The sequence below is a fragment of the Scophthalmus maximus genome, chromosome 16 (assembly GCF_022379125.1).
Source record: "Scophthalmus maximus strain ysfricsl-2021 chromosome 16, ASM2237912v1, whole genome shotgun sequence".
NCBI lineage: Eukaryota > Metazoa > Chordata > Actinopteri > Pleuronectiformes > Scophthalmidae > Scophthalmus > Scophthalmus maximus.
This window is the reverse complement of record NC_061530.1, coordinates 17,904,240-17,915,106: the sequence shown is the minus strand read 5'-3', so window position 1 is coordinate 17,915,106 and position 10,867 is coordinate 17,904,240. Positions and strand designations below refer to the sequence as shown.

The 10,867-nt window shown below is 46.2% G+C and overlaps 1 protein-coding gene across 5 annotated transcripts; it reads left to right on the top strand.

Moving 5' to 3' along the window:
- The first annotated feature begins 80 nt into the window (after positions 1-80).
- Positions 81-9,425, top strand: fbxw10 (F-box and WD repeat domain containing 10). 5 transcript variants are annotated; one of them, XR_004785662.2, is made up of 13 exons: positions 99-1,903; positions 2,452-2,613; positions 2,822-2,961; positions 3,477-3,584; positions 3,666-3,772; positions 3,861-4,064; positions 4,178-4,299; positions 4,611-4,765; positions 4,878-5,020; positions 5,283-5,441; positions 5,535-5,797; positions 6,247-6,872; positions 7,360-9,425. XR_004785662.2 is itself a non-coding variant. In XM_035612553.2 (12 exons), exons 1-12 carry the CDS (start codon positions 96-98, stop codon positions 6,759-6,761), a joined length of 2,142 nt encoding a protein of 713 aa, XP_035468446.2. In that variant the 5' UTR covers positions 81-95; the 3' UTR covers positions 6,762-9,425. The 5 variants fall into 5 exon arrangements, 3 of the variants coding, with proteins under 3 accessions (XP_035468446.2, XP_035468444.2, XP_035468443.2); XR_004785663.2 differs by having other exon boundaries at positions 6,247-7,595; positions 7,691-9,425; XM_035612553.2 differs by having other exon boundaries at positions 81-159; positions 6,247-9,425.
- Positions 9,426-10,867: the final 1,442 nt, after the last annotated feature.

Below are 10,867 nucleotides of genomic sequence, written 5' to 3'. Positions count from 1 at the left end.
GCGCCGTTTTTCAGTGCGCGTGCGCCAACCGTCGCCGGAAGCAGACGGCGGAACGCCGGCGTCAGTTCAAGCGTTTTCAGCGCAAAAGATAGTTGATGTTGTCGTTGTTATTCAACTGGACTTGGTTGTATTTCCTCTCGAAGACGTTTCACGTGTCATGTAAGAAGCCATGTGTGACTATGACCTGGATGAGCGACATTCTCCACCGACGTATGGTGTCTTCATCTACTTACATCTGGATAATGGATGTATTTTAAGATTTGTTTTTATCCCAGTGGCCATTCGTGGTATTGCCGCGGGGGGAAAGAAAACCCCCCGTGGCCCGAAAAGCATTTTTCCCCATAGACCACTATTGCAAAATTACATATTAGGGCCAGAGAGATATGACATAAGGCGAAAAAAAATTGAGGAAGATTTTTTTTAATCTTGCATTTCGAGAATAAAGTCGAAAGCTGTGACCCGGGAGCCCTTTTTAGCAGCACCAAACAACCGGATGTTGATGTTTTGTTAGCCAGTTTTCTCGCTAACGCTAGCTGCTAACCAAGTTGTAAATTTGCGATATTATTACTGAGAGGCTGAATCTGGAAGAAACGATGTGGTGACAACGAGCGTTTGCACACGAACTTCAACGTGTGTCCTGACACAATAAACGTTCAACTGCAAAACAACCGTTAATGAATTGTGAGAGACGTTTAGTAACCGGAAGCTAGCGTAGCTTTGCAAAGGTCAGTTAATGTGGATGTGAGACAGCTGGACTGGTACAACAACACGGTTGTTTAGGGCTATTTCCACTTTATTCTCGACATTTCGACTTTATTCTCGCCTTGTAGTCTCCTGCTAACTGCTCTTAATCTTCAGCTATAAACATCATCCATTATTGATCTTTGCATTGTGTATTTTTAAGACTTTTTAAACTTTCCCAAAAGCTCAGGAAAAGCCCCATAAAACTCAACTCTGATTGGTGGAAAATTCAGACTCGGATAGCCTCTCTTCAACTTTTACTTTTTTTTTTTTTTTTTTTACTATGTTATAAATTCGGAAATCTACCTGACAACAGAAATTAACTTAATTCTGATTGGTTACTTTTTTCCCCTCCCCACCAAGGGAGGAAAATCCGTTTCATGCCTCCTTTGATGGCTGGTTTGATCTCACACTTGTCGATATTGCTCTATACATTTATTCAGTTAAATACACACAGAAGAATCTCAAACAGAGTGGTGATTTATCGTCACCACATATAAACCCTTTTTTTACCCCCTCAAATGTTGTGACTGGCTGTTGTCTTGGCAACGAGGCAGCACAACATCCCACTTTATAGCCATGAAGTCCGCTCACTTCAGCGGGAGTGTGTCTGCGTGCGAGCTGAGCTGCAAGACGGCGCCGGAATGTGTCAACATGTGCGGCATGTGTCCCCCGTGCGTCTTCGCCCCCAGAGCACCAGCAGCGGCAGCACCGGGCTCCCCGCAGTGTCTGTGGACGGGGACGGACGACCTCCGGCGGAGGTTCGTGGCGGGGCTGCTCCTGCGCTGCACAAGCGTCCGGCTGCTCGAGCACATCCAGAGGATGCTGGACGTGACGTCGTGGAGTCTGTTCGCCTACGCCAGGACGAGGAGCGCCGCCCGGCCGCGGGGTCGTCCCCGCCCCCGCCCCCGCAGCAGCCTGCCGCAGGAGGAGCCGCGCGGCGCGGGGCTGACGGAGATCTGGGGCTGGTTCAGCGGCAGCCCGCACTGGGTCAAGTCGCACTACCTGTCCCGTGTCTTCTCGCGCTGCGACCCGGAGCTTTTGCACATGGCCTTCAACCTCGCCGGCGTCCTCCTGGTCCGGGAGAAGCGAGGGCTCCTGCAAGTTGACTGTGAGGAGGTGTTGAGTTGCAAACTGCGTTTCCCACGATGCACCGCTAGATGTCGGTAAAGCGCATCAACACAAAACGACCTCGTGACTTTATATGAGGGGAAGGAAGTGACACACATTGATGTGGAAGTGGTGAAACTGCAAGTGCAAGTGAAAAAAAATGGATGTAAAATGAAAAATTTACAGATGAAATATGAAGTGGCATCAACAGTTGTGATATGATGAAAACATAACCACAGTTAACCATCTTACACGTCTTAACAGACATACATAAATCCTTCACAACACAAACAAAGTGCCTCATATGCTTCCAAATTAATAATGGAGGTGATGAAAATGTGTAATAATTGGAAAAAAAAGTGATATATCGTCATTTGATTTGATAAACTTATTGTGAACAAGTTGTCTTTCACCCAACTGACATTTATCTTTTACAACATGCAATTATTGTAATTTAGTGTTATTTCATTTTTATTCAGTGACATGAGCTTTGCATTGTCGTAGCATTTCTTCAGTTCACTTTGCAGTGTTGAATTTTGCCTCTTATTGTAAAATATGATATGATAATTAAATGCTTTTTCTTTGCTTCTTTTTTTTCAGCGAGAAGCCGCAATGCCAATCAGTCTGACCAGGACACCGATGACGACTCGGACGACCCTGCTCTCACGGTGGTGCCGGGATCCTCAAAGTCTGCGTCCGGAGTCAGCCGCTACCGAGACTTCGTCGGCTGCCTGCCTGTTGACCTGTCTAAGAGGATACTGGGTAAAATCAACACATGATGGAATAACACCAATGAAATGTTACATGTGAAACCTTCGTCATTTTGACTGTACATGCAGCCATTATACTGTGCACGTGTGTGTGTGTGTGTGTGTGTGTGTGTGTGTGTGTGTGTGTGCGCGTGCACGCGTGTGTGTGTGTGTGTGTGCGCGCACGCGTGTGTGTGTGTTTGTGTGTCTATCTTCAACAGGTCTGTTGGATGAACACACTCTGAGAAGCTGCCTGATCGTCTCTCGAACCTGGCATCTGCGTGCGACAGGAGCAATGGAGGAAATCAAGTTCAGAACAGAGTTCCAGGATCAAATTGAAGCGATGACGACAGCAGGACACGTGCGTGTTTGCATGCTTTAGTGATATGTTTTTTAATGTTTTATTTCACATGAATGGATTTGTGTATTTTAATGTGTTCAAAGTTGTTTTTTTGAGTATAGAACATGACATGGCAGGGTAGATTTATTTTTAAAGAACACTTCATTCACAGAGGTATATTAGATTTAATGGTGGAGACATTAAAAATAGCGCATGTACAAGCAGAATTTCGAAACAATTTGTCAAAAGGAGCAAAATAAAAGAGATTAGAAAGAGAAGAGTTAGAGAGATAAAGAGATTGAAAAAGGTAAGAGAAGTAAAAAAAGAGATACATGTTTAGGAAAAGGTCAAAGGAATAAAATAATACCAATGAAATAGGGTAAAGATTTTGTAAAGATAGTTTTAAAGAAAACTTAAAAATGGATCACGTGGCTTTCCTGAATTTTGCATGCGGTGTAAGTGCCTGCTTCTCTATAACATAACTATTTCTGTAAAACAATTATAGCATCACTAATTATATTTTTTTTCTGTTCTAGAGTTGCAAAGGAATTTATAAAGTTAGTCCCACTTACGCCAACATTGTCAACGTCCCTGTTCCTGCAGAGGAAGACGAGGAGGCCGACGTTCCTTCACGTGACCTGAAGGTTAATAAATCAAAGCTCCGATAATTGTTTTGCACCAGAAATCAAATATTAATCACCTTTTTTCTTCGATTGGTTTCGCAGGACAAGCTGTTCGAAGCCGCCTACTGCAAAATCAAAACTAAAACCATACAAATGCACGAGCGAAACGTTTACTGTGGTTCATATTTTGTCAACGTGCTGCTGAACAAGTGAGTGCATTAAACGTTTAGATTTTTGATTCTGTGTAACTATGTAACAGATGTAACTCGGGCGTGGTTGTGTGTCTGGACTCGCCAGCCCCGACCCTCATCGGGTGGTCGACTACGGAGGCCGAGCGTTTCTGGCCACGGGCTCCAAAGACTGTGCGGTGCGACTGTTTTCCCTGGCGTTAGAAGCGAAAACCGAGTCGGTGCTGAGGGGCCACGCCGGCGGCGTTCGGGCCGTGCTGCTCTGCGAGGACCGAGGCCTGGTGATAACTGGGAGCTGCGACGCCAGCATCAGGTGAGGAGGAGGAGGAGGAGGAGGAGGAGGAGGAGGAGGAGAAGGAGGAAAGTTGGAGCAATCTTGTGATTGCGGAGTGTGGGTGTTCATCTGGTGTCCAATCTCACCTGCAGGTGCTGGAACCTGGAGACGGACAAGTGCGAGGTGATGCTGTTCGGGCACTCCGGCACCGTCAACTGTCTGGATGTCCATGACAACAGACTCGTCTCAGGGGCCAAAGACTGTAAAGTAAAAGGTGAGCAGCCTATTGAGGGATACGTCTTCAGACGCAGGTTACATCTGCAGATAGAAGAATTTTTGTAATGTTCTAACATATCAGTTATGTTACACTGTGCTTTTAATGTTGCTCAGTAAAACCTGGATTATCCTCACATCTGGAACATGGAATAACCTGTTCTTCCAAAGTCTTAGATTCAGTTCTTACTCATGTTCTAGCAATTTCCTGGACCAAAATGATTTTTGTTTTAATCTTTAAAATGTTTGATTTGTACTTTGCTCGTGTGTGTAAATGTGCAAATGAACTAAACTGAACTACCACTCGACCAGTGTGGAATCTGGACACGGGGGAGCGTTATGAGGATTTTAACTTCAAGCACCTGAGCTCTGTCCAGTGTGTGAAGATCAACGCAACCAACGTCTACAGCAGCTGCGACCGGGGCCTCGTCAAAATATGGGACATGGAGACGGCATCGCTGCTCAGGGTGAGAATGTTTCATCTATGTACGTATATGTATATATATATATATATATATATATATATGTCTTTTTGACTATTTGATTGATTCTTCTGCGTAATGCCCCACTTCCCGTCAGGTGATCGAGGCCCACAAGAGCTCGGTGAAGTGCCTGTTCTTCGACGAGTGGCATCTTCTATCGGGCGACTTCAGCGGTCAGGTCATGGCCTGGAGCATGGACCGTCGTGCCAAAGAGTGTCTGATGACCTTCAGCCACCCGAGGTAAGCGAGAAAAACCCTCTCGGGCTGATGTACAAAGATGCCGAGAATTTACGTAAACATTTAAAATTTTAATGATATAAATAATTTTAATTGTCTTCAGAATATTTTTTAAATATGTGGAAGTATGTTCTTGTCACATTTTCCGACCCCTTATCCTTTTCCCCGCCCTAAACCACATTTCCTTTGAGATTAATAAAGTTGTATTGAACTGTAAATAACTTAAACCCTAAAAGTGGAATTTATTGCAGACTTTTTTTCACAGGGAGGTCAAATCTCTGACGCTCGTCTACCTGCGCGTTCTCACCGGCTGCGCGGACGGAAAGATTCGCATATTCAATTTCCTCACTGGCGACTGTTTGCGAGAAATCACAGCAGATGCCGAGAGCGGCCGTTTACTGTCCCTGCACTTCCACGATAAAAGGTGAGACAGAGGCACTCTCATGACAGCATGTTCATTTTCTATTATCAATGGAAATTTACAATTTGTCTTGTGTACTTTCTCTCTCTCATGTAGTATCTTGGTGAACACAACGTCCAGTGTGAAGCTGTACTATTTCGCCAAATTGAGCTGGGATTACGAGTCGGCGGAGGGAGGCCGGGGCGACGTGTCGCCTCGGCAAGATTCGGTTTCGGAGAATTCGCCAGCTTCGCTCAGAAAACCTCCCGTCACCAGTTCGGGGGCGGGTCACATGGCACAGGGGAAAACGATGCGAAGGGGGGCTGAGCTGCTGAAGCGCTCCCCCTTACCGTTTACCCCCGCTAAACGTCAAACACAAGGTAAACATGCACAAGTGTACATCAGAGGTAGAAATTAGAGCCCGACCGATATGGATTCTTGGGAGCCCATATTGATATTTGCGAGTACAAGATTTACGATATTGGCTGATATATAAATATATATATCTTCATTTAAAAAAAGAATCTGTCCTTATCAAACCTTTATGACAAAGAAATTGAATTTAGATATCTTTAGATTTAGATATTTTAGTTGAACCATGAACTTAAGCATAAATAACTATGAATAAAAAGAAAACAGAAATACATCCAAATATATAAAACTAGAATTAAGAAACGTAAAATGTTAACAAATGCATTTTTTTTTCATGCATTTTTCATTCTGTACAATAAAAAGTTTCATATTGGTAAACATAAGCGCCAATACCGATATGTCTGTGAAAGGCTCTAGTAGAAATATTTTAAGACAAGAATTTTTTTCCCCTTCTCAGACAAAGAGCGCTGTGAGACTGCGAAAGTGACCGCCATGCTGAGTGAAAAGGCAGCGCGTGAACGGATGACTAAAAGGGGTCTTCATCATCCCATGACACGCGAATCCATCCACCTCAAGGTCAGTGACATTCAGAGGGCGCAGCGCAAGGACGAGGTCAGCGTCAACATGGACTGCAACGCCAGGCTGCGGGACTCTTGGGGTCCTCACATGCCTCGGGATCGTCCTCCGCACTCTGACACCCGGGCCCAGAAGAAGAGCCCCCCGCGGGCTCAGACGGGTCCACCGCAGCGCGTGCACTACGGGCAACCGAGGAGGCCCAAGACCTGCAGCTCAATCCTGAAGAGGGGCGCCAGTCAAAATGCGACAGACTCAGATGTCGCCGCCAACCCTGACACCACGAGGAGAGCGCATCTCGGTTTATCCTCAAAGAAAGGACCACCTCACAGCGGTGGCGCACAAAGGGCGACGAGCAGGGTCGCCACTTTCGCCACGTCTGCCAAAGAGCGGCCATAGTCTCCAGAGGAATGATTCATGCTGCTGCTCACAGGGACCCGGCCGGAGGATTATTACACCCGTGCAGAGAGGGGAACTGTCCATGAGGGATGAGAGGATACAGTAAAGAAGGTCATATGTGCATCAATGGATGCATTTTCATTTGTTTTGATGATATATTGTATCACCACTGCACAATGGGTGTTTTGGACACGCGATATGATGTTTCATCAATACCCCACTAGGGGTCAGTATTGTATCAATGTTTTGGTGGCTGGACCATGTCCCCTGAAGTTATTTCATATTTTAGAAAAAACTTTTGTTTGAGTTTTTCCCCCCAGTTTTTTAGCTCAACGTTTAGGGCTAGTTATTCATAGTATTATTATATATATAAATTGATGGATTTAGTGTTTTTTTTCGGGAGCGAGTGAATTCACATTTCTTACAAAGAATAAGGCAATTTTTCTTACATTTTAAATCATAGTTTGATCGTATGAAAACTTCAAATACAAATAGTATTTTCATATTTTTGAACTTTGATCGTACCAGATTGTTTCTATTTTTTATTTTTTTTCTCATTCTCATTTCCTCACTTTTCCCTCCGTCTTCACCACCCAAGCGACGACAAATCTTTGTGGACTTCATACTTGTGCCGTTCATCAAACGAGGCGAGTGAAGTCATCAGATTGAGAGGTGTCGGTCCCGTCCCCGAGCGACCTTTTCACCCTGCCACCTGCCCTCTAGCCCCTGGTGCCCGGAGGGCATCATTAGGGGGCGAGGAGGTTGAAGATCAGGGAGTAGGGAGGTCCCTTCGGCTTTGAGGGCAGCGGCAGCAGCAGCACAACAGCTGGGCAAGTATGAACAACAAAGGGTTATGAGGAGAACTGATTTGGTGAGACGTCCCACTCGACGACGACGTCGCTCTGACGCTAATTTGATTTGGTCCGCAGAAAACTGGGGGTAATGGCGTCAACCCCCTTTTCTTCTCCTGTGGCAGTGTGATGAGACAATGCTTTCCCCTCCTGTCACCCCAGGCTTAGCTCAGTTTCCTGAGGCAGCGCGGTCTCGTCCAGGACAGGCCGCGCTGCAGGGGGTGGGGGGATAATGAGCGTGAAATCAAAGCAAAGTTAGAAAAAGGGAAAGTCTTCATGGACTTAGACCCTCTGCTCCCAGGACCGGGCCCAAGGGTTGGTCGGGGAGGAGGCTACAGGTTAATTTATGTATGAGGAGCATCTTGAAAGAAACAACAGTTAACCCCCCCTCACAGTGAGATACAGGTTAAAGGGTTTGAGGTTTGGGGAGAAGGCGACAAAAGGACGTTTCGATGTCACCCTGCTGACCTTCGGTCTACACGAACCTCCATCTACAAAGGCGTATATATTTGTATCACAGTTCGTTTGTCAAATTTTGTCAACCCCCCCCCCCCCCCCCCCCCCCATCAGCAGGCGGCTTGAACTCACAACTCTGTCGTGATGAGCACCAGGCCAGGTCGCCGGTCCGAGCCCAGTCATGGCGTAGTCGAATGTGATTAACCAGATCTCGATCTGCATTATTATTTTTGGTCGTATTTGCATGTCACTCAAGGGGCGGTTGACTTGCCCCGGAGCAGTTCAGATATCAAACCCATTGCCAGGTCTAACGAGACGGGCATCAGATGCAAAGGCTCCGTGAATATGTAAAAATCACACCGCTCTCTCTCCGGGGGGAACTGACTCATGGTGAGAACAGTGACTCAAGTCTCCCCCCGTTGTCGAACACATGCTCTGACAAAGGCAACCATGCACAAGCACTGTATCGCAAAGAACCTGTTGGAAACAAGGCCTGACAGGTCCGTGACGTCGCAGCGACAAGAGCCTTGATCTGAGGACAACTCTAAAACACCAGCGCCAGCGACTGTTTCCAAGCTCTCTGAGACGCTGGAAAAGACTTCATGTGACTTTCTGACCTCATTTGCAGATAGAGATCACAAACGCAGGGGGGGGGGGTAGAAAACAGCCACACAACGAAGGGAGGCAATTAACAGGAACACCATTACTGAGATACGGGACTGATGAACATCCACGTCCCGGCCAAAGCCAAGTAGATAAGAGGGAATCCGATTGATCATTGATTGTGCCTCAGCGGTGCCGCTTGCAGCTTCTTGCCGTTCTGGAGTTGGACCGTGTTGCGTTCGAGCGTGCCCCCCCCCGTGCCCCCCCCTTGATTGGGCCAAAGAGAGCTGGAGTGAAACCGCTGTGACCACACATCGGGAGGACGATCAAAGAGGCCAAACGCCGGCGCTCCTGGCTCCTCGCGTACTACGACTAACCCCCGACAGATGACGGAGGAAAGCTGTTGCTCCAATCGTGGCTCAGAGCGAATCACAGATAGGGGCTGTAGAGGTGACACCTAATGTAAGGCTAACGCCAAAAGCTTCACTCCAAATAAAGAGGCCTTGTGTAATTCGACTGTAACCGTACCGAGGTTTCTTCCCTTTACCCCTTGATTTTGTTTGTGTTGGTTTCATTTCTTGAGTTGACTTGATTGTACCTCGGGACCATGTGTTCTTTTTCTTACGGCGTGACATCTGGAATGTGTTTTGATAATTGCACAGAGATTTATTTTCTATCTGCAAGACCTATTCTATACAAAAGACTTACACAAAAACAAACAAAAAGCAAAATTAAACACACCCGGTTGCTTTGACACCAGAGGCCATGGCATTTTATTACATCTGAACCTGGATGTCACCGTGCCTTGATTCTCAAGCAGCAACTGACCCCCCCCCCCCCACTCGTCCTCTAGGGGGCCCACTGTCACTGCATATAGACCTGCCCAGACACTGAACGTCTCAGCTGAGTATCAGTGCTTCTGCATTTTTGGTCTCATCCCTTTTTTCAGATAACGTGTAGCGTCGACTGTATAACGTCGCAATTATTTCAAGATTCAAAGATTTATTGTCATATACTCGATAAGAGTGCAAATTACCATTACAAGGGAGGACATGTCTTTACAGTGGTACGATAGCATTTGTAAAGGACATATATCACAGTGACAATAATTCGTATAAAGCAGCAATAATCAGCAAAAATGTAGTTGTAAAATATGTGATCCGTAATAGAAAAAAATGTAAACGGTAGTAAGAAAAGGAAAATAAGTGATTCAAAACATACAATACAACTATTTAAGTTGAGTCTTTCTAAATATTATTGTGATCAGATGCGCATGAAATAAATTTAAAAACAGTCTGAAACTACTTTAAAAGCTTAACGATCCATTTGAATATCGTATTTTCTTCCTTTTTTTTTTCATGACGCGGCGCTGTGAATTGTGTTTCAGTGCGTCACTATTTAACAGGGGAGAGGGGGGTGTCATGGACTGACCCGTGCGCTCAATGGCCCCCCAGTCTTCACAGAGCAGCTCCAGACGCACGCAGGCGACAGTGTTAAGTGTCATAATTTCACTATTTTCTCAGACATAAATACGGGGGACGTAAAAGTCGAAGGTCAACTGCGTAAAACTTCCCCGTATAGGGTACGGTCAGTCGACTCGTACGAGTCTGAGGGAAAGGGGGGCGCCTTTGGAACAAGGAGGCAATTCACAAGAGGGAAAAGTTACGGCAAACGGCGTTTGACTCCGCTTCCTGCCACAAAATTGATAGAAAATTGAGGTCCTCACGCAGCGCAAGACAAACAAAACACTTGAATGGGCCCAGAGCTGCAACTGGCGACTTGTGTTGGACGCAATTGTACTTTTGTAAAAAAAAAAACCAACATTTCTATATCTTCTGTCACACGTGCAGTAAATGTGGAACGGGCTAGTGGTTCTATTTAAAGAGCACAGTGTGGGAGAGAGCTTGCGACCGACGGCGCACTCGATCACTGTCTGCGAAACAATTAGCTCTACTCGCTGGTGTCAAGTGCCGACGTTTGTGTGCCTCTGAATCCTGACAGCAGGCCGGGCGGGGGTCACGGTGGATGATAAGCAAGGGCTCCGACGGCTTGTGGCGAAAACACAAACACGCAAACAGCCAACTTCTACCGACGGATTTTGTGATTCTGAAATGAGCCGTGGTGCGTTTTATTGTCAAATTGCGAGTCGCTTGGTTTCGCGTTAATCGAGAAAAAAGGCCCGCTGGGGGTGAACCA

Coding starts and splice junctions, on each gene's coding strand:
- fbxw10 (XM_035612550.2), top strand. CDS start 1,321: ATGAAGTCCGCTCACTTCAGCGGGAGTGTGTCTGCGTGCGAGCTGAGC. Junction 4,300..4,610: donor CAAAGACTGTAAAGTAAAAG/GTGAGCAGCCTA, acceptor CCACTCGACCAG/TGTGGAATCTGGACACGGGG. Junction 5,798..6,246: donor CGCTAAACGTCAAACACAAG/GTAAACATGCAC, acceptor TCCCCTTCTCAG/ACAAAGAGCGCTGTGAGACT.